The sequence below is a fragment of the Mesoplodon mirus genome (genome assembly GCF_964341445.2).
Source record: "Mesoplodon mirus genome assembly, chromosome: 3".
Taxonomy (NCBI): Eukaryota; Metazoa; Chordata; class Mammalia; order Artiodactyla; family Ziphiidae; genus Mesoplodon; species Mesoplodon mirus.
The window spans coordinates 179,622,630-179,643,838 of record NC_138978.1 but is presented as its reverse complement, the minus strand read 5'-3'; the positions used below and the strand labels follow the sequence as shown (position 1 = coordinate 179,643,838).

The window sequence follows — 21,209 nt, the reverse complement described above, 5'->3', positions numbered from 1 at the left end:
GGTCTGACATTTTTTTTAAATGTATTTTAGGGCAAAAAAACACACCAGAAAACTATAACAGGCCATGTAAAGCAAAATGCATGCAATGTGAATTTACTGCAAGCTTTATGACCTTAGCCAGTCCTCCTGAGGATGTGCTTCAGTGACTGACATTCAGAAATCCAACCCATCAGAACTCAGCCACGGGTAGCCCCACACCCGCCACTCACTCGTTTATTTACTCACTAGTTTATTTGTGCCAGCTGTTGGCTAGAAGAACTCAGGAAATAAACTGTAGCAACAGTGAAGGCAGAGCTCTGGTGCAACTAAAATGTGGCTTATCTCAAGATGGTGACTGATAGTAAAATAATGAAATAATACTGAGTTCTAAATAGGTCAAAAATGGGAAAGACTATATAACACATGCAGAAAATCTGGATCACTCTTTGCAAAAACACAAAAGCAAGCAACTCTGGAAGAAAATAACTGGCCTCGGGGACAGCCTCCCTGGCTTTAGGGCTGAACTTGGGCAAAGTCTGGCTTGGGAACACTTTGGCAAGTCCACTCCATCAAATTCAGCCAAGGACACTTAGCTTCGTCTGCCAGATGTACTTGAGTCGTATTCAGAAAATGCCTTGTTTTCTCCTGCGAGAAGTCTACCAGCTCAACAAACCAAACCTCCAAAACCTGGGTATTCTGTGGCATCCTGAAAAGGAACAAGCCACAGAATGTGGCAGCCCAGGGGCCCCAGGCAGGCGGCCTCCAAGGGTCTCCAGCCTTTGGGGGCTCCAGCTTCCTTTGGGCACCAGCAGGAGAGAGGCCCCACCATGACCTGTGGCTTTCACTTCATCTACTTCCCACTGAGCATCACCGGCCAGCCTGTGGTTTCTCTGCTTTTTTGTATGTTTGGACTTCCAATTTGGAACTCACAAAGACTTTTCTCTATTAAGAACACTTAAATGTTCCAAAATATCCTCTCCTACAAAATATTCATCCTGAACTATCTATTCATAAGCTAGCTGAGAGGAAACGGTGCAGCTGCTGACTGGTTTTCTTTATGTCCAACTCAAGTGAAGCTCTTGTACAGCCACCCATGGCTCAGACTGGAAAGTAACCAAACACTGAGGAAACCATCAAGGCTTTGGTTTACACTTGTAGAGAGTCCTGTGTCTCGAAGGGACCCCTAAGAGATCACTTGATTCTCTTCCTTGCCTCCAAGCGTGGCTGGGTGCAGTGCCAAGTACCGGAAGGATCACAGGCCTTGTTGCCACTTACATAAACAAAATAAAAATTTAATTTTCAAATTGACACATAACTTATGTAAAGCTGAAATTAAAACCTCATTTTCTGATTTCAAAATTTGAGGATATTGGGCTTCCCTGGTGGCGCAGTGGTTGAGAGTCCGCCTGCCGATGCAGGGAACACGGGTTCGTGCCCCAGTCCGGGAGGATCCCACATGCCGCGGAGTGGCTGGGCCCGTAAGCCATGGCCGCTGGGCCTGCGCGTCCGGAGCCTGTGCTCCGCAACGGGAGAGGCCACGACAGTGAGAGGGCCACGTACCACAAAACAAACAAACAAACAAAAAAATGATATTGAGATGTTAAGAGTCTGGTGTTTATCCTAGAATCAGGTCATGGAATAAAATAGAAAAAACATAAAAAGAAATGCTCCAGCTCAGTAGCCTTGCATGTTGTTTACTGATTTCTCTGGCATCTATCTGCCTTCTCTCACAGTCTGAAAATGAGCAGGCGCGTTTGAGCTTAGGGAAAGTATTAACAATTCTTCTCATTTGTATTATGTACTATAGTTTATGAAGTATTTTCTCACTTCATCTCATGTGATCTTCATAATAATTCTATTAGCTAAGCAGGGTAGATATGCCATTACCAATGTACAGACAAGTGGCTTAAGTCTGAGAGGTTTCATGAAACATTTAGGGTCACGCTTTAGGTGACTGCAAAATATGGCAAGAAAATTTAGGTGTTCTGAATTACATCCCAGATTTTTCTCATTCCATCATGAGGTATAAAAATATTTTTTTTAAATGAAAGTACACAAACTTCCCTGGTGGTCCAGTGGGTAAGACTCTGTGCTCCCAATGCAGGCAGCCCAGGTTCGATCCCTGGTCGGGGAACTAGATCCCACATGCATGCCGCAACTAAGAGTCCACATGCCACAACTAAGAAGCCCGCATAGGGCAACTAAAGATCCTGCATGCTGCAACTAAGACCCAGCACAACCAAAATAAATAAATAAATAAATATTAAAATAAATAAAAAGAAAAAAGAAAGTACAGCAATCAATTTTACTTGTCTCCATTCTGTAGGTAAAGAAAAAATGAACGCTTATGATAAACCCAGGATTCAAACCTAACAGTCTCCCAAGGCCCTACCCTTGGCAGGAATTCACCAAGATTTACTGCCTATGGGACAGGCACACTCAGTCCATAGCTTTCATAAATTTTCATTCAGTTCTACTCAATATTTAATAAGCCAGAAATTCTGTTAGGTGTTGGTGATATGAAGATTATTAAGGCTAGGTAATATACTACTGAGAAAGACAGATGTACAAAGACCATTAAACAACGTGGTGATTTCACAAGAGTCTGTATGGGGAGGGATGGTTGAGGACACAGAGAGGGAACCTTCCATGCCCAGGAGAAAGGATGGGTGATGGAGCCCCTCTATTCTTTTTCCTGCTCCCTAGCTCAGGGCGCTACAGGTTATAAACATGACTAAACTGGAAGGCAGTACACACAGCACAGAGTGTGACCTTTGGAACCACACTGATCGGGTTACAGTCCTGGAGCCAGCACCTACCAGCCATGACCCTGGGCAAGTTACTTCATCTCTGAAGACACCACTTTCTTTCTTGTTAAGATAGGGATAATTCATAGGACTGCAGTGATGAGATGATGAAATGTAAAGCCCAAAGTGCTTGATAAATTTTAGCCATTATGACTCACGAAACTAGCTTTTAGTGGGCTTAAAAAAATGTCACAGTTGGAAAAAATTTCACATTGCTCTTATTGCGCCATTAGGTACAAACATTTGATAACCATATCTACTCATTTCTCCTTCATTCTCACCTCCATCCTGCTAGGGATCATGAGAATTCATAAATCCTATTTTAGAGTTTTTGACTATAGGTTTCAGGGAGTAGATGCCCTGACGATCTTGGCTTAGGCTTTGAGATTTTGTCCATATTCTCTGGGAATTTCACCCTTATAGTGTTGATCTTATACGGAACTCCTTTACCACCCAAGCATGGACTCCCAGTGGTGAAGCCGACCCTATTCATTGGTAGTTTTCACTTGCTTTACTTTGGTTCTGTGGGGCACCTTTGTTTCACACGAATATTATAAAGTTGGATAGTTATTTGTTGATAGTCATTTATTTATGAAGTATAAAATATCGAATTAAATTATTGACAAAGCATAACTTGTCCCCTAATTTTCTGACAGATGGTTTGAAATTGGTAGGAATGTAAGCCAATGGGGAAAACGTGTGGTTTGCCATCTTAATATTGGACTTGCTCTGAAGTTAGGGAGCCTTCATGGAACTCAAATACTAGTTATCTGAACAGTAAATGTATATGAGCCAAGTTAGTTTTCAAGAAGCACTTACTCCACCAGTTACCACAACATATAAAGCTCAGCTGATATTCCAGGAAAGTTGCTCTTGGCTTCTGAGTGAAGCTTTCCCAGTGGGCTTCCTGTATGACCCTGGGACACTATTTCTCCATTGTCCAGCTACCTACTGCTGCATTCTGGTTTCCAAGAGAAAGGAGAGGGACACAGTAGTTCTAGAACATGTCTTAGATTGCTGTGCAAGGCAAACAAGCAAACCAACAAATCTAGAATCCTTTAAAATTAGGCCAGTGCCAGCTAAAAGTAACCAGGCCCCTCCTACCCTCTCTGACCCAAAGGAGTCCTCCAGAGTCAAAGGTAGCTCTCTACCAGAGGTCACTTAATCCCACACTGCCATGTCTTACTACCAAAAGAGAAAGAGGAGTTCTTTTCTAAATCCTTCTCTGTTTCCTCAACAGAACTCATCACCAATATATTCTTCATGGTGGTAAACCTAACATGTATCATTTAGCATCTAAAAGAATACACACGTTCACTTAACAGTCCCACAAGTTATATTTTATTACACAATTATCGAGGCAAATTATCTGCAAACAGCAATAACTGCTGTAGAGCTACATGCTCTGATTAAACAAATATATTTTAATTTGAAGATTATTCCTTAATGTTACATTTAACAGTAAAAAAAAAGAAAAAATATATTTACAAAGAGCAGAGGCAATGAGACTTTCTCTAGCTATAACCGATAGTAAAAGAAAATATAAAAAAATATAAATATAACTTTTTCATAGCCAAATAAGCTACCTGCTTAAAATACCAAATAAATAAATACATTTAAAGCTATCAACTGAGTTACTACTCTGTAGCTACTAATCTGAAGTAACTAAAATTCAGTATCAGAGTCCTGGATTTACAATGCTGTATTTTTTCACTGATTTCTTGATCTGCTTAATTTTCTTCTTTAAGACTTGATGATCTTGTCTTAAAATATTCCGAAAATATCTACAACCTAAGAAACAAAACAAGGCAAAATAAAAAGTTTTAATACTTATCATCAAATTCTTCAAGTATATTTCTACATTTTAAAATTTTTGCTTCAACTCTGGCATACTGATGATTATAAAAGTAGATGGATTTCTATTATCTATACCAATATGTCTAAGCCCATTCTCAGAGCTGTCACCAATGAAATGTACTGCTTCCCACATACAAAAATATTTCTGATGCATCATAATTAAAGTATATACTTTAGCCTGTTGTCTACCTTCCCTCCTAAACCTTAGTTAAGGTGATATGCATATTATATATATTCATATCTTAAATGAGCCTTCTCCAGAAGCAAACTACTAGAGCTTCCTTCTCAATGATAAGTTGGTAAAAGAGTCAAAGACGCATCTATGACAATAAGGAAGTTCTCTGTAGAAAACCCTGATGTGAAGAATTAGAATAAACAAATCATAGGTTAGAAGAAATCAAAAATTTAATCTAGTCATTTCCGCCATCTAGCAGGCAGCTGGGTGGTGATCACGCAGATATGCCAAAGGTGCCAAAGGTGCTCATCAGAAGTTCTACCTGCTTTTCATAGTCTTACAATGCTAAGAGGATCACTAGTTAAGTACTTCAGAGACATGAATCAAATTCCTGTAAGAAAAATGTAAACTGGATATTATAAGAGATTTTCTCTATTTAATAAGTGAGACCATAAAAAACATAGGAAAAATTAATTTTATTACAGTCTCAGCTTGCATTTATTCATATTCTCTGGGAAATTGCTAGAATATATATTGTACCTAGAGTAACATTTTTTTTTTTTTTTTGCGGTACGCGGGCCTCTCACTGTTGTGGCCTCTCCCGTTGCGGAGCACAGGCTCCGGACGCACAGGCTCAGCGGCCACGGCTCACGGGCCCAGCTGCTCCGCGGCATGTGGGATCTTCCCGGATGGGGGCACGAACCCGTGTCCCCTGCATCGGCAGGCGGACTCAACCACTGCGCCACCCGGGAAGCCCTAGAGTAACAATTTTATTATCCCTGAGAATAGTAGGCGAGAACTGCTAATATTTTATTAGCTGGGAAGCAGTGGCGTGTGTGGTGTTATATAATAATTTGTGTTTCTAAACACATCTACCACTTTAGCAAAAACGAAATACTTTGTACACAGATTTCTTCTTCTGTCTAGAATACAGAAAACTGGAAAAAACTCTGCTACCAATCCAACACAGAGAAAAAGCCAAATAAACTACAATTCCTAACTTCAAGCCCACCAAGCTAAAGTCACGTGGCAGCCAAGCAGCCTGAACTGTTGGGAGGAAAGGCCCCTCCAAGGAGAAATGGGCCTGGTTCACCTTGAGCAGAGCATGGGAGGAAGGACAGCCACCGTACCCTACTCCAAGCACAGAGCAAAGGGAGGCCACGACTAAAATTCGAATCCCAGGATGTAATGAGGGTAACCGGATCAAGAACAAAACCCAGCACAACTCCCAATAGACTGACTCAGCCCCATACCAACACCCTGAAAGAAGAAAAGGTGAGCCCATTCTCAGACATTTTATGCCTGATATTCGCAGGATACCTCAGAATGTATAAAGCACTTTGATGTGATGTTTGTGTGATGCTTAACAATCCTGTAAGCAAACAGGGCAGGTGTTACACTGCCCATCTCAAACAGAAGGCTCCCAAAGGTTAACTGCTTGACCTAAGTGACATGGCAAGTAAGGGACAGAATTGGAAAGTTAACCCAGGTCTTCAGACCCCACTCAAACACAGGTACCTTTTGATATCTGTACCAGAAACCTCTACACGCATAAAGCAGAAAGTCACAGTCCAAATCACATTTGTTTCTTGTCATCAGTACTTCAGAGAGAAAATTTTTAAACTACTTTCATGTTTACTAATCCCTTTCCTCCCATAAAATCAGTATTTTACTAATCTAAGTAACCATCTGAAACATTAACTGAGAATACTAATTCCAAATCAATACAAATTATATCTAAACCGACCTGAAGAATCTCTTTAGGATACTTTAAACTCCCTGGCCACACAGTGCTTACTCATGGCCACTGTGAGGTCACTTTCTTCACCTCTGGACACATTCTGTGGCAGTCTCATTTCAGTACTGGCTACCTTTCTATATTTCAGTGGTACAAAGCAGGTAAGAGTTTTAACAGCCAAGATGTTCCCCAAAGAAAAGACCAATTTCCCTTTAAGAGGACTTTTAAGTAAGTTAATAGGAGGTTTTTTTTCTTTTTTCCTTATCTGAAGGGAAGAAAATGTCTCATCCTTACAGCAACAGGTAAGTAAATATAAATAACATAAAGCTGTCATAAAAAAAATGAGGTCAATAAAGAATATTTTTCTATGTCTAATATAGTAGATAATCTCAGTAAACTTTCTCTACAGCACAGCCAAATGGTCATTTGCTGTGAAAACGGTGCATCCTTTATCTTAATGGCCCCTAAAGATACTCAAGTTAGAGCATAAAAACCAATGACGATCAACAATATGAAATTACTGTTTCTAATCCATGGAAATTCCCTATAAGCAGATCACCTGGCCCAAATTCACTATTCATTTTTCCACTCAGCAGTTATTTTTCCAGCATCTAATACCCTTAGATACTGTTTAGGTAAACTCTAATATGAATGAATGGCCACACTCTGTAATTTCAAAATCACCTGAAAGCTATGGCTAGGTAAAAAGAAAACAAAACATGTACCTTTTCCTAACAATAACCCAGCTACCAAAGCTTTCTCACAAGCCAAAGCTTTATCTTCCTTCCAATCACTTTTTGCCCGAAAATAGCTGAAGTGAAAGTTTGGCCACCAGTTTTTCCTGGAGTTCCACTCTTCTTGAACCCAGGCAAGATGACTCCTGGAAAAGAAAAATGTCAAAAGGGAAGGTCAGTGATGGAGACAGACCTATAGTGTCAGAATCTGAACTTAAGTAGGGTCTGTGGAAAGATGACAAGGAAGATGTTTCCAAACTAGCTTCCGAGTATGGCCGTGGCATAGCACACGCATGAAAGCAAATCCTTTTTCGTCCTCTTTGATCTCCATGTCCCATTTTCCATTTAATGAAAGAGCCAGTTCAGTTCAGTACAGCACAGCAGTTAACGGCATAGACTCTAAGGTCAAAATCTCAGATTCAAATCCCAGGTCTTCCATCTACTACCTGTGTGATCTTCGGCACGTTGCTTAATGTCTCTGAGCCTCAATTTCCTTGAGGATATTAATGGTGCCCATCTCGTAGCATTGTTATTAGGATTAAACTGGTCCATAGTATAGCAAGTGTCATATAAAGCTCTTTGCATGCTGTCTGGTACAAAGTAAATTTTCAACAAATGTTGGCTATTGTTATTTATTTCTTAAAAGTTACTTTAAAACCTTACTTTAAAATTATATGCTACAAAGAATTACTATCCAAATTGAGATGGCATTATTATACAAACACAGGAACTCATAGGTTTGACAGCTGAACCCAGGCAATGCTAAGTATTCCTCAATAATTTAATAGAGCAAAGACTTATTTAGTACCTATTTGCCCCTGTGGCAAAACTTCTAGAGGTTTAAAAAGTGAGTAGCACATTTCTCTGCCTTCAAGAACCTTGGGGTTAGTAAGGGTTTGTACAGTGCTTTAGATTTGGAAAGTGGTTTACAGTGAGTACATCAACATATCACACCAAAAATACTTCCTAATCAAGACTGTTCTAAGGTCAAGTCAGGTCTGAAGCCTGAAGCAAGTTCCCACTGATATTGAATTTCCTAAGCAACTAAAATGGATATAATAAATCAATGAAATTTAATTTCATTGTGTGTGATATCCTTTATTCTCTCACACACAAGGTAAAAGTGACAAGGGCCACTCCTTTTCTTTTACTCAAAATGTGGCACTGATGATTATTTTGATCAGAGGGATAGCTTTAGATACCCAGCTCACAAGGGACTTAATAAATATTTGCTGAATGAATAACCATGACGATTTTATGAGGTCCTAAAAAAACCCAATGAAAATGACTGAGAACTGTTGGGAGGAAAGCTGCTTCCCATGTGATCTTACAAGTTGATGACACAAATCACAAACAGCTTTACAAAGAATCTAGTGAAAAGTGGAGGTGACCCCTTCTGGTCCCTATTTCCAATTAGAAAGCACAAACTTAGCTCTTAGCAGAGTAGTGGTAAGGGCTATTACCCATTTTGATAGCACAAAAAATCTGGATAGAATTTTTGTACGTTTTACTTGTGACTTCCTATTTCCTGTTCTTCTGACGTACTTAGAAGAAAACAGCTGAAGACACAGTTCAAGAAATCCAAAAACATAAACAAAGAACTTTATTAGCTAAAATATTATAAAACATTATTTATGCTGATCCAGTAATAAACACTGTATGTTTCTTACTTACCCCATTAAAGTCTGTCTGAGATATTTTGCCAAATAGTTCCAAGCAGTTATATTTTTAGTACATCCAGCAAAATCTAAGACTCCAAATAATACCTCCAACCCCAGTTTATGGTGTTCTTCGTTTTCTGCAATGGTCACAACAGTTAGCGTTTACAGAAAACATTGAAGAGCACAAAGCTAAAAGATTATATTCCACTGATAAAGTATCACTGAATCATAAGCCTTCTAGTTTGATTAACAGTTTAAAACAATTCATTGTGATCATACTCTCCTGTGGTGAATCTGAAGAATTCGATAATTTAGTCCACATTAATGAAGGCAGGGTGGTGAGTCTGACCTCTATATGGGTTTATACTACTGAGAACATTACTTAAGGTACCGGCCCTATTTGGGTATTTTATATATGTTCTCTTCTATTAGAAGAACCGAGGTAGTCCCAGTACCTACTGGACTTAGCAAGCGGATTTCCTATGAAGAATTATGTTCTTTTCTATACTGAGCTGAATCCCAGTAAAGACTAAAATGAGCTGAATCATATAAATTGAAGCTGTTTTTCTTTTGCAACCATTGCCTAAATTCTATAGCAGAGGTCAGCACACCTTTTCTGTAAAGGGCCAGACACTATTTAAGTTTTGCAAGCCTTACAGGCTGTCATAACTACTCAACACTACTGTCGTAGGGCAAAGGCTGCCATAGACTGCTTTTATATTTACGTATATAAATAAATGGACAAGGCTGTGCTCCAACAGAACTTGATTTATGGAAACAGGCAAGAGGGGACTTCCCTGGTGGTGCAGTGATTAAGAATCCACCTGCCAATGCAGGGGACACGGGTTCTACCCCTGTTCCAGGAAGATCACACATGCCACAGAGCAACTAAACCCATGCACCACAACTACTGAGCCTGCGCTCTAGAGCCCGTGCACCACAACTACTGAAGCCCGCACACCTAGAGCCTGTGCTCCGCCACAAGAGAAGCCACTGCAATGAGAAGCCCACGCACTGCAACCAAGAGTAGCCCCCACTTGCCGTAACTTAGAGAAGGCCTGGGTGCAGCAACGAAGACCCAATGCAGAAAGAAAGAAAGAAAAGAAGGAAAGGAAGGAAGAAAGAAATATTTAAAAAAAAAAAAAAAAAACAGGCAAGAGGTGGATCTGGCCCATAGCCACAGTCTGCTGAGCCCCAGTCTACAGCTTGTCTGCGCAAAGAGATTTAAAACAAACTACTTACCTGATTTTCTCAGTAATCTGTGGAACTCTAACATCAGTTTATGAGATGGTACAATCTGATACAAAATCTGGAAGAAAGGATAATCTTGTAATTTTTACACATTCGAAAGGCGTTTCTCTAATTTCAGCTTACTTTCAAATAAAGTTCTTACTATCTAATATGGCCTCGGTAAAGGAATCAAGGATTTAAAAGATACTTTGCTTTTATCCAGTTCAATTGTGGTACAGAAAGGTGTTCTATGTAAAGCTATTAAAAAAAAAATCTCTCCTAATAACAAGATAGTTGGTTGGGAGGGTGGGGGGATGTGGATAGATGGAGACTTTTTATTTTCTCTATACTTATACTGTTTACCACACTTAAAAACTTAATTTCTTTTCAGTAGCCAGGACTGAGGAAAAAAATAAAGAAAAAGAGAATCAATATCACATAGGAAAGATATTTAATATTTATTGATCACAAAAGGTCACAGAATATACAAAACAAAACCCAAAAAAGGCAAGGCTAGTTATTTTGGAAGATTGTGTTCAGGAACACAGTACATTAAGGGTATTCAAGTCAATATTTTTACAATCTTTTTACACAACAGGGAGAAGTTAAAGGTTTTTCTTTCTAAAAATAGGATGGACAATCTTTATGAATATGCAAAAAACAGGATTGAAAGTATATTTCTCACTTAAACACATTTAATATTAGAGATGAACTTATTCTGTCTGCTGCTGAGATAATTTAACCTTACACTGAAATAATTTCCCACAAAATGAAAAGTAAATTTGTTAATTTCTTAATAGTCTTTAAATTAGAGATCAATCAACATGATCAATATACCAGTATCAGAGAGTATTATTAAAACTCAGTTTTTACAAAATCACATTTTTTTTGATTTAGGGAATTCTGTATATGGTTCAATTCACTTAGATTTTTAAAACATATTTTATTGAAATATAACATATGTACTAGAAAGGTACACAAATCACGAGTGTGCCATTCAATAAACTTTCACAAGTTATACACACTCACATAATCAGCACCCAGATCAAAAGATAGAACACTATCAGAACTCTGGAAGTCTTTCATCAGTTTTGTAAAATTCTTAGCCATTGACTCATTAAATATTGTCTTTGCCTGTTTGTTTGCTTTTGAACCCCGTTCTGTCTCTCCTTTCCCTGGACTCCAATTACAAGTAGTTCAGACCTTTCACTGAGTCCTTTGTACACTCTTTTCTGCACTTTTTATCCTTTTTGCTCTTCCTTTTTAGCCTGATTTTCTACACAGTTCATTAATTCTCTCTTCTGCTATGTTCAATCTATTTAAACCCATTTATTGAGTTAATTTCAAATATTGTATTTTTCAAAAGGAAAACCAGAATTTCTCTAAATCTATCTTGTCTTGAAGTGTTGAATACAGTTATTTTCTATTCCATTTTTTAAAGTCTTTTCAGAACACCATTAATGAATGACGACCTGAGTGAAGTTCAGAATCTTGCTTTTGTTGTAAATGTCCTTAGTATTTTCTTGCACAAGTGGGTAAAGAGAAATCTTGAAGAGTAAAACTAAAATAGCAACTTTAAAAGTATATTATGCAGTTTGCAAGTAAGACTGTGGTACTGATATTAAGATAGACATATAAATCAATGGAACAGAATTCAGTGTCCTGAAATAAACCATATATATCCATGATCAATTGATTTTTGACAATGGTGCCAAGACAATTCAATGGGAGTAAGAAAATTCCTTTCAACAAACAGTGCTGGGACAACTGGATATCCACATGGCAAAAGAATGAAACTAGACCACTACATCACACCACATACAAAAATTAACTCAAAATGGATCAAAGACCTAAAGGTAAAAACTAAAATTATAAAACTCTGAAGAAAACCTAGGTGTAAATATGTGTTACCTTAGATTAGGCAATAGTTTTGTAGATATGACATAACTAAAGCACAAGCAACCAAAGGAAGAACAGTAAATTGGACTTTATCAAAATCAATAATTTTTGTGCTTCAAAGAACACTATCAAGGGAACTCCCTGGTGATCCAGTGGTTAGGACTTGGCACTTTCACTGCCGAGGGCCTGGGTTCAATCCCTCGTGGGGGAACTAAAATCCCGCAAGCCGCACCACTCAGCCAAAAAAAAAGCCATTATCAAGAAAGATAAAAATAACCCACAAAAAGGGAGAAAATAGAAAATAGTTGCAGATCATATATCTGATAAGGGTCTAGTATCCAGAATATATATAAAGAACTCTTACATGTCAACAACAAAAAGATAAGCAACCCAATTTAAAAATGGGCAAAGGAATATTTCTCCAAAGAACATAAACAAATAGCCCATAAGCACATGAAAAGTTGGTCAACATCATTAGTCATTAGGGAAAAGCAAATCAAAACCACAATGAGATACTACTTTCCATCCACTAGGATGGCCATAATAATAATAACAATACAGTAACAAATATGAGCGAGGATGTGGAGTAATTAGAACCCTCATACACTGCTGGTGAGAACGTAAAATTGTGCAGCTCCTTGGCAAAACAGCTTGGCAATTCCTCAAAAAGTGAAACAGAAAGTTAGCATATTCTGGTGATTCAACTTCAAGGTATGTATACCCAAGAGAATTGAAAACGTATGTCCCACAAGAAGTTTTACACAAAAGCTCACAGAAGTATTATTCATAATAGCTGAAAAGTAAAAACAACCCAAATGTCTATCAATTGGTTAATGGATAAACAAATGTTGTATATTCATGCAGTGGAATAATATTGAGACATAAAAAGGAATGAAGTACTGACACATGCTACAACATGGATGAACTTAAAAATATGCTAAGTGAAAGAAACCAGTCACAAAAGGCCACATATTGCATGACTCCATTTATAAGAAATGTCCAGAATAGACAAATCTATAGAGACAGAAAGTAGATTAGTGGTCACCTAGGGTTTGGGTGGAGAGGGTGGGTGTGGGCTAATGGGCATGGTGTTTCTTTGGGGGGGGGTCATTAAATGTTCTATAATAGATTATGATAATGGTTGCACAACACTGTACATATACTAAAAAAATTGGATTGTGCATTTAAAACAGTGAACTTTATGTTATGTAAATTCTACTTCAAAAAAGCTGTTAAGAAAATGTAAAGTGCCTTGAATCAAGAATAAACCAGATTTTCTTTAAAAACATTTTTTTAAGTATTATGCAGTAAAACAAAGCCTGTTGAAAACTTTATAAAAGGTACAGTTTCCACATCTGAAGGTTTGATAATGTCAATTTTGATGACTATACAAGTACAGATTAGAGCTAATTGGCTTTTTAAAAGGAAGATTGGTAGAAAAGGATTTTTCTCAGTCATTTGTATAGGCTGAAAAGGACCTTTCTTTTTTTTATTCCTCTAAAATGTGATTAGAAACTGACCATGAAATATATAAAGAACTCCTAAATTCAATAACAAAAAACTGAAACACCTAATTCAAAAAAAAGGATGTAAGCAGACATTTCTCCAAAGAAGGTACACAAATAACCACTAAGCACATGAAAAGATGCTCAACGTCACTATCATCAGGAAAATGCAAATCAAAATAAAAATGAGATACTGCTTCATACACCTCAGGAGACCTATTATCAATTTCTTAAAAAAGGAAAGCAACAAAGTGTTGGTGAGGATGTGGAGAAATTTAAACCCTCATGCAGTGCTGGTGGGAATGTAAAATGGTACAGCTGCTATGGAGACAGCTTGATGGTTCCTCAAAAGGTTAAACAAAGAAGTATCATATGATCCAGCAATTCCACTCCTAGGTATATATGAAATAACTGAAAGCAGGGACTCAGACACATACTGTACACCAATGCTCATAATGGAGTTATCCGCTAGAGCCAAAAACTGAAAACAACCCAAATGTCTACCAAGAGATGAATGGATAAATAAAATATGGAATATATTTGTATAATATATATATTCCATTATATATATATATATATATATATATATATAATGGAATATTATTCAGGCTTAAAAAGGAAGGAAATTCTGATACATGTTATAACATGGATGAATCTTTTTTCTTTCTTTTTTTTTTTTTTTTACAAATTTAATCAGTTATACATATACATATGTTCCCATATCCCCTCCCTTTTGCGTCTCCCTCCCACCCTCCCTATCCCACCCCTCCAGGCGGTCACAAAGCACCGAGCTGATCTCCCTGTGCTATGCGGCTGCTTCCCACTAGCTATCTACCTTACGGTTTGGTAGTGTATATATGTCCATGCCGCTCTTTCACTTTGTCACAGCTTACCCTTCCCCCTCCCCATATCCTCAAGTCCATTATCTAGTAGGTCTGTGTCTTTATTCCTGTCTTACCCCTATGTTCTTCATGACATTTTTTTTTCTTAAATTCAACATGGATGAATCTTGAAAACATTATGAAATAAGCAAGACATAAAAGGATAAATACTGTATGATTCCACTTAGATGAGGTTCCTAGAATGAGCAAATTTATAAAAAGACAGAAAGTAGAATAGAGGTTGCTGAATGCCTGAAACTAACACAGTACTGTAAATCAATTATACTTCAATATATTAAAAAAAAAAGTAGAATAGAGGTTACTAGGGATTGGGGGAGCCGTATTGTTTAATGGATACAGAGTTTCTGTTTGTGATGATGAAAAAGTTCAGGAAGTAGTCAGTGGTGATGGTTGCACAAAACTGTGAATGTACTTAATGGCAATGCCATTAAAACGTGCACTTGAGGGCTTCCCTGGTGGCGCAGTGGTTGAGAGTCCACCTGCTGATGCAGGGGACACGGGTTCGTGCCCCGGTCCAGGAAGATCCCACATGCCGCGGAGCGGCTGGGCCTGTGAGCCATGGCTGCTGAGCCTGCGCGTCCGAAGCCTGTGCTCCGCAACGGGAGAGGCCACAACAGTGAGAGGCCCGCGTACCTCCCAAAAAAAAAGAAAAAAAAAATGTGCACTTGAGGGACTTCCCTGGTGGTTCAGTGGTTCAGACTTCGAGCTTCCAATGCAGGGAGCACAGGTTCAATCCCTGATCAGGGAACTAAGATCCCAGATGCCACATAGCATGGCCAAAAAAAAAAAAAGAAAAAATGTGCACTTGAAAATGGTTAAAATGGTAAATTTCATATTACATATATTTTACCACAATAAAAAAAATTGTAAGGAATACCATATACAGTAACAATCCCAAACTTGAAACACTTAGGGGTAAATTTAACAAAATATATACACTAAAAACTACAAAACATTTCAGAGAGAAATAAAATACCTAAATTAATGGAGACACATACCATGTTCACAGTTTGGAAATCTCAGTATTACTAAGATGTCTATTCTCTCAAAATTGATCTACAGATTCAAAATCCCAACAAGATATTTTTGTAGCAATTGACAAACTGATTTTAAAATGTACATGAAAAGTCAAAAGACCTAGAGAAGCTAAAAGTAATTTTGAAAAAGGACAAATTTGTATGACTTTCATGACATGATTCCAAGACTTGTTGTAAAGCTACCGTAGTCAGGATGTGCAGTATTGGTATACGAATGGAAATACACATCACTAGAACACAATAGAGTCTATATGCATGGTCAATTGATTTTCAACCAAGTTACCAATGTAATTCAACAGGGAAAGGATAGTCTTTTCAATGACCCTTACCTCACACTACACAAAAAAATTAGCTCAAAACCTATCACAGACCTAAACATAAAACTGTAACACTTCTCGAAAAAAAACCACAGAAGAGAATCTTCTTTATCTTGGAGTAGGCAAAGATTTCTTAGACAAAAAATACTAACTGTAAAAGAAAAATGAGTAAATTGTACTTAATCAAAATTAGAAATTTCTGCTCTTTGAAAGATACTGTAAAGAAAACAAAAAGGCAAGCCACAAACTGGGAAAACATATTTACCATCCATATACCTGACAAAGGACTTGTACCCAGATTATATAAAAAAACTTCCAAATCAATAAGACAAATAAGAGAAACTGAACTTTCATACTTTGATGGTGGGAATGTCAATGGTATAGTCTCCTCAGAAAACAATTGGGCAGTTTCTTAAGTTAAACATATACTTTCCAGCAATTCCACTCTTAGGTAACTACCAAAGAAAAATGAAAATATATGTGCACACAAAAACTTATACATGAATGTTCACAGTGGTATTCATAATAGCCAAAGAGTGAAAATAACCCAAATGTCCATCAAGAAGTGAATGTATAAAAATGGAATAATACTCAGCAGTAATAAGGAACAAATTACTGATACAATAATATGGATAAATTTCAAAAACATTCTACTGAGCAAGAAAATCCAGACCTAAAGAAAAAAAAAAAGAGTACATACTGTCAGATTTCATTTATATGAAATTCTAGAAGAGATAAAACTAATCTATAGTGACAGAAAGCAGATCAGTGACTGCCTGGGGCTAAGAGTACATGGGCGGCTTGGCTGCAAAGGGAAATGAGGGACTTTCTAGGGTGATGGAAATGTTCAATATCTTAATTATTATGGTGTTACATGGATGCATATATTTGTAAAAATGCATCCCAGTGTACACTTGAAATATCTGTTTTATTGTATGTAAGTTAAATTTCAATAAAGATGATTTCCTAAAAAAAAAAAGCAATGCAGAACTTTCCAACCAGGGTAACAAACAGTTTCTGAAATACTGATCGTCTCCCCTCCGTCTCACTTGGGCAGAAGATGGGGGAATGGTAGTGATGGGGGGTCTGCTGGGAGGCTGTAGCCTCCTGTCTTTACCTCAGTGTGCCATACATACACTGTCATTTTCTCTGGATGTTATAACATGAAAGTTGGAAAGCAGTGACCTAAGAATGTCTTAAAGTAGATCCCCAACTCTGTTCAAACACTGACATAAAAATTGTCTACCTTAAGCACACTTATCAGTTTCTCTCTTGGTGCCTTCTCTCTCTTTAAAAAGTTGTATAAGTAGATATGAGCATTTGGATTTGATGGGAACTTTTCATCATAGGCGTAATTGGTAAGCACCTCTCGGGCTCCATCTTGATCCCCATAGAATTCCAGCATCTATATAAAATAAGTCATGATATCTTAGCTAAATTCTGTAAGATAGCTATATGAAATATCATGTACAACTTAACTTTATTGATGAGCACAAAAGAAGTCATACAACTGAAAAACAGCATTTACTATATAGGGAACAATAGGGATGACAGTTTTTGCTTCCACCAGCATATGTTACAACCTCCACAGAACACAGAAGATCATAAAAAAGGCCTACATGGTTTCCCATTTTTCCCTTATCATATTTTGTTACTGAAAAATGCAGCAACTTCAACATAAGAAGTGTTCCTATGAGAAATAAAGTCTTCAAAGTAGGGCACACTAGGACCAAGAAAAGACCATACGATGCAACTAACCTCAGTGCCCTACATAACTTTAGCCACAAAAGGAGTGCATAAGGAATTATAATTCCTTTCCTTTCATTCCTTCCCATCCTGAAACAGGAATTTCCAGATTCACTAGCATACGGTTTCAGAGATTATCTCTGGACAACATAATTATCACTTTAGCACTAATGAAACTTTCAAAAAGCAAGGGACTTCAGCATCCATGGATACTGAGGGACTACTGTATTTGGCCATGACACATTATCCAGTGGCGAAAATAAACACAGTAACGTTTACAGTATATTGGTAAAATAAACAAAAATTATTCAGACCAAAAAAAAGCATCATATTCTTTTTATTTTTAAACAATTTTCTCCATTAGTTCCTTTCTGAGCAATAAAGATTAAGCTTATAGCAAAATGAAACTAATAAAACCTTATGAAAAGTTTACTTACCTCTACATAACTCTTCACAAAAGGGTCCCAAACTCCAGGAATTTGAATCAATGCACAAAGGTTTATAGATGTCTTCCAGCTGTGGTTGAGCATATTCTGGGACTCTGTGTTGTAAGCATAATCATCCTCATCTGTCCAAAGACAAAAGATTTTTTAAAGTATTCAGTACTGAGGACTTCTGCAGAATCAGTACTCAATAAACTACCCACAAGAAAAGCTCAGACCCTGACAGCTTCACTAGTGAATTCTAACAAGCACTTCAAGTATAGTACTAATTCATCACAAACTCTCCCCCTAAAAAAGGACAGAGAGAAAACACTTCGCAACTGATCTATGAGATCAGAATCACCCTGATACCAAAACCAGACAAAGACAACACAAGAAAATTACAGACCAATATCTCTTATAAGTAGACGTAAAAATTCTCAACAAAATACTAGCAAACTGAATCTAGCAACACAGAAAATGGGATCTATTCCAGGAATGCAAGGTTGTTTAACATCTGAAGTCAATTAATACAATATTCCAAATCAATAGAATAATGACAAAAACCTCATAACCATCTCAACTGTTGCAGAAAAAGCATTTGGCAAAATTCAATAACCTTTCATGATAAAAACACTGAACATCTAGGAAAAGAAGGAAGTTCTTCAATCTGATAAAGGGCATCTTATGAAAAACCCACAACTGATATCAGAATTGATGGTTAATGACTGCATGCAAGAGAGAATGTCCTCTCTTGCAACTTCTATTCAACATTATAATGGAGGTTCTAGGCAGGGCAATTCAACAAGAAAACAATATAAACAATGTCCAGATTGGAAAGGAAGAAGTAAAACTATCTCTACTTGCAGATGACATGATCTTGTACATAGAAAATCCTAAGAATACATTAAAAACTTATTATAACCAATAAATGAGTTGAAAGTTGCATAATATAAAATCAACACAGAATAATCAATTGTATATCTATATACTTGCAATGAACAATCCAAAAATGAAATTAGGAAAATAATGCCATTTACAATAGCATCAAAAACGATAAACTACTTAGGTATGAATTTTACAAAAGAGACATAAAATTATAGTCTGAAAAGTAGTATTGTTCAAGGAAATTAAAGAAGACCTAAATAAATGGAAAGACATCCTGTGTTCATGGGTTGGAAGAGTTATTAAATTAATCTATAGCTTTAATGTAATTCTTATCAAAGTCCCAGCTGGCTTGTTTGCATAAATTGACAAGCTGATCCTATAATCCATATGGAAATGCAAGGGACCAGGAATAGCCAAAACAATCTTTAAAAAGAAGAACAAATTTGGAGGATTCACACTGTGACCTCAAAAGTTACTATAAAGCTACAGTAATTAAGACTGTGATATGGGCATAAATAAGTACGGATATATATAGATCAATGGAAGAAAATTTAGAGTCCATAAATAAAACTTCATATATGGGCAACTGATTTTTGATAAGGGTACCAAGACAATTCAGTGGGAAAATAATAGCCTTTTCAATAAATATGCTGGAACAACTGAATACCCACATGCAAGATAAATTTGAACCCCTACCTACCTCACGTGATATAAAAAAATTAACTCAAAATGAATTTAAAAAAACAACTGTAAAACTATATAACTCTCAGAAGAAAACATAAGTCTAAATCTTTGTGACCTTGGAGTAGGCAAAGGTTTCTTGGATGCGACAACAAAAGCACAAGCAACAAAAGAAAAAACAAACAACTTCATCAAAATTAAAACTTTTGTGACTCAAAAAACACCATTAAGAAAGTAAAAAAGATAACCCACAGAATAGAAAAAAACATTTCCAAATCCTACACCTATCTGAAAAGGGACGTGCACCTAGAATATATAAAGAACTCTTATAACTCAATAATAAAATAGTAAGTAATTCAATTAAAATAGGAGAAAAGGATCTGAATGCAAATTTCTCCAAAGAAGCTATACAAATGGCCCACAAGCACATGAAAAGATGCTCAACATTATTAGCCTCTAGGGAAATGCAAGTCAAAACGACAAGATACTTGAGACTGGACCTGAGGATATGGGGAGCGGGAAGGGTAAGCTGTGACAAAGCGAGAGAGAGGCATGGACATATATACACTACCAAACGTAAGGTAGGTAGATAGTGGGAAGCAGCCGCAGAGCACAGGGAGATCAGCTCGGTGCTTTGTGACCGCCTGGAGGGGTGGGATGGGGAGGGTGGGAGGGAGGGAGACGCAAGAGGGAAGGCATATGGGAACAGATGTACATGTATAACTGATTCACTTTGTTATAAAGCAGAAACTAATAAAAAAAAACCCCACAAGATACTACTTCACACCCAGCAGGATAGCTAATATATCAAAGACAGATAATGGCAAGTGTTGGGAAGGACGTGGAGAAATTAGTACCCTCCTCATACACTGCTGGTAAGAATGGAAAATGGCACAGCTGCTTTGGAAAACAGTCCAGAGGTCCCTCAAAAGTTCACAGCAACATTATTCAAAATAGCCAAAAAGCAGAAAACAACCCAAATGTCCATCACCCGATAATGGATACATAAATGTGGTATATCCATACAATGGAATATTAATAAATAAAATAAATAAAAAGGAATGAAGTGCCATTACATGCTACAATGTGGGTGAACCTTTAAAAACATTAGCTAAGTGAAAGAAGTCAGCAACAAAGAAGTCAGTCCTACATATTTTAGGACTCCATACATGAACACATGTTAAATGCTGAACAAAATCTGCAAGACCCCAAAAGAATATATACAGTGTGAATCTAAATATGACACTGAGATATAGGCAAAACTAAATTACAGATACATACTTGAGTGGTAAAAGTATTTAAAGAAAACAAGGGAGTAATTACCCTTAAAGTCAGGACAGTCTTCTTGAGACACTGAGAGGAGGTGTGATTAGGCACACATGGGGAACTTTTAGGGGGTCAGCAATGTTGTCTCCTTAATCTGGGTGTAGTTACATGGATGTTTGCTTTATAATTATTCATTCTACCAGACATTTGTTTTACACACTGTTTCAGGATATATTTCACAATCTTAAAGGTTTAAAAGGAGCATCAGTCTTTCGAAAGCAACAGCTGATAGATGCACAAAACACTTTTTGGTACCAGTGCTACTTTTTGGCCAAAAAAGTAGCCCCCACCCCCAAACAGGGATT

General features: G+C 37.2%; 1 protein-coding gene across 2 annotated transcripts in view; it reads right to left on the bottom strand.

Annotated features, from left to right (window-relative positions):
• Nucleotides 1–4,104: 4,104 nt before the first annotated feature.
• The window catches only part of TAF1A (TATA-box binding protein associated factor, RNA polymerase I subunit A), a 34,042-nt gene continuing 16,937 nt past the window's right edge, over nt 4,105–21,209 (bottom strand). For both annotated transcript variants that reach the window (XM_082613265.1, XM_082613266.1), the window contains exons 6-11: nt 18,025–18,155; nt 17,088–17,246; nt 10,194–10,260; nt 8,965–9,088; nt 7,282–7,436; nt 4,105–4,577 (exon numbers count right to left, since the gene is read on the bottom strand). In XM_082613265.1, coding sequence (XP_082469391.1) covers nt 4,465–4,577; nt 7,282–7,436; nt 8,965–9,088; nt 10,194–10,260; nt 17,088–17,246; nt 18,025–18,155 — 749 coding nt within the window. In that variant the 3' untranslated portion in view covers nt 4,105–4,464. The remainder of the gene's footprint in view (nt 4,578–7,281; nt 7,437–8,964; nt 9,089–10,193; nt 10,261–17,087; nt 17,247–18,024; nt 18,156–21,209) is intronic.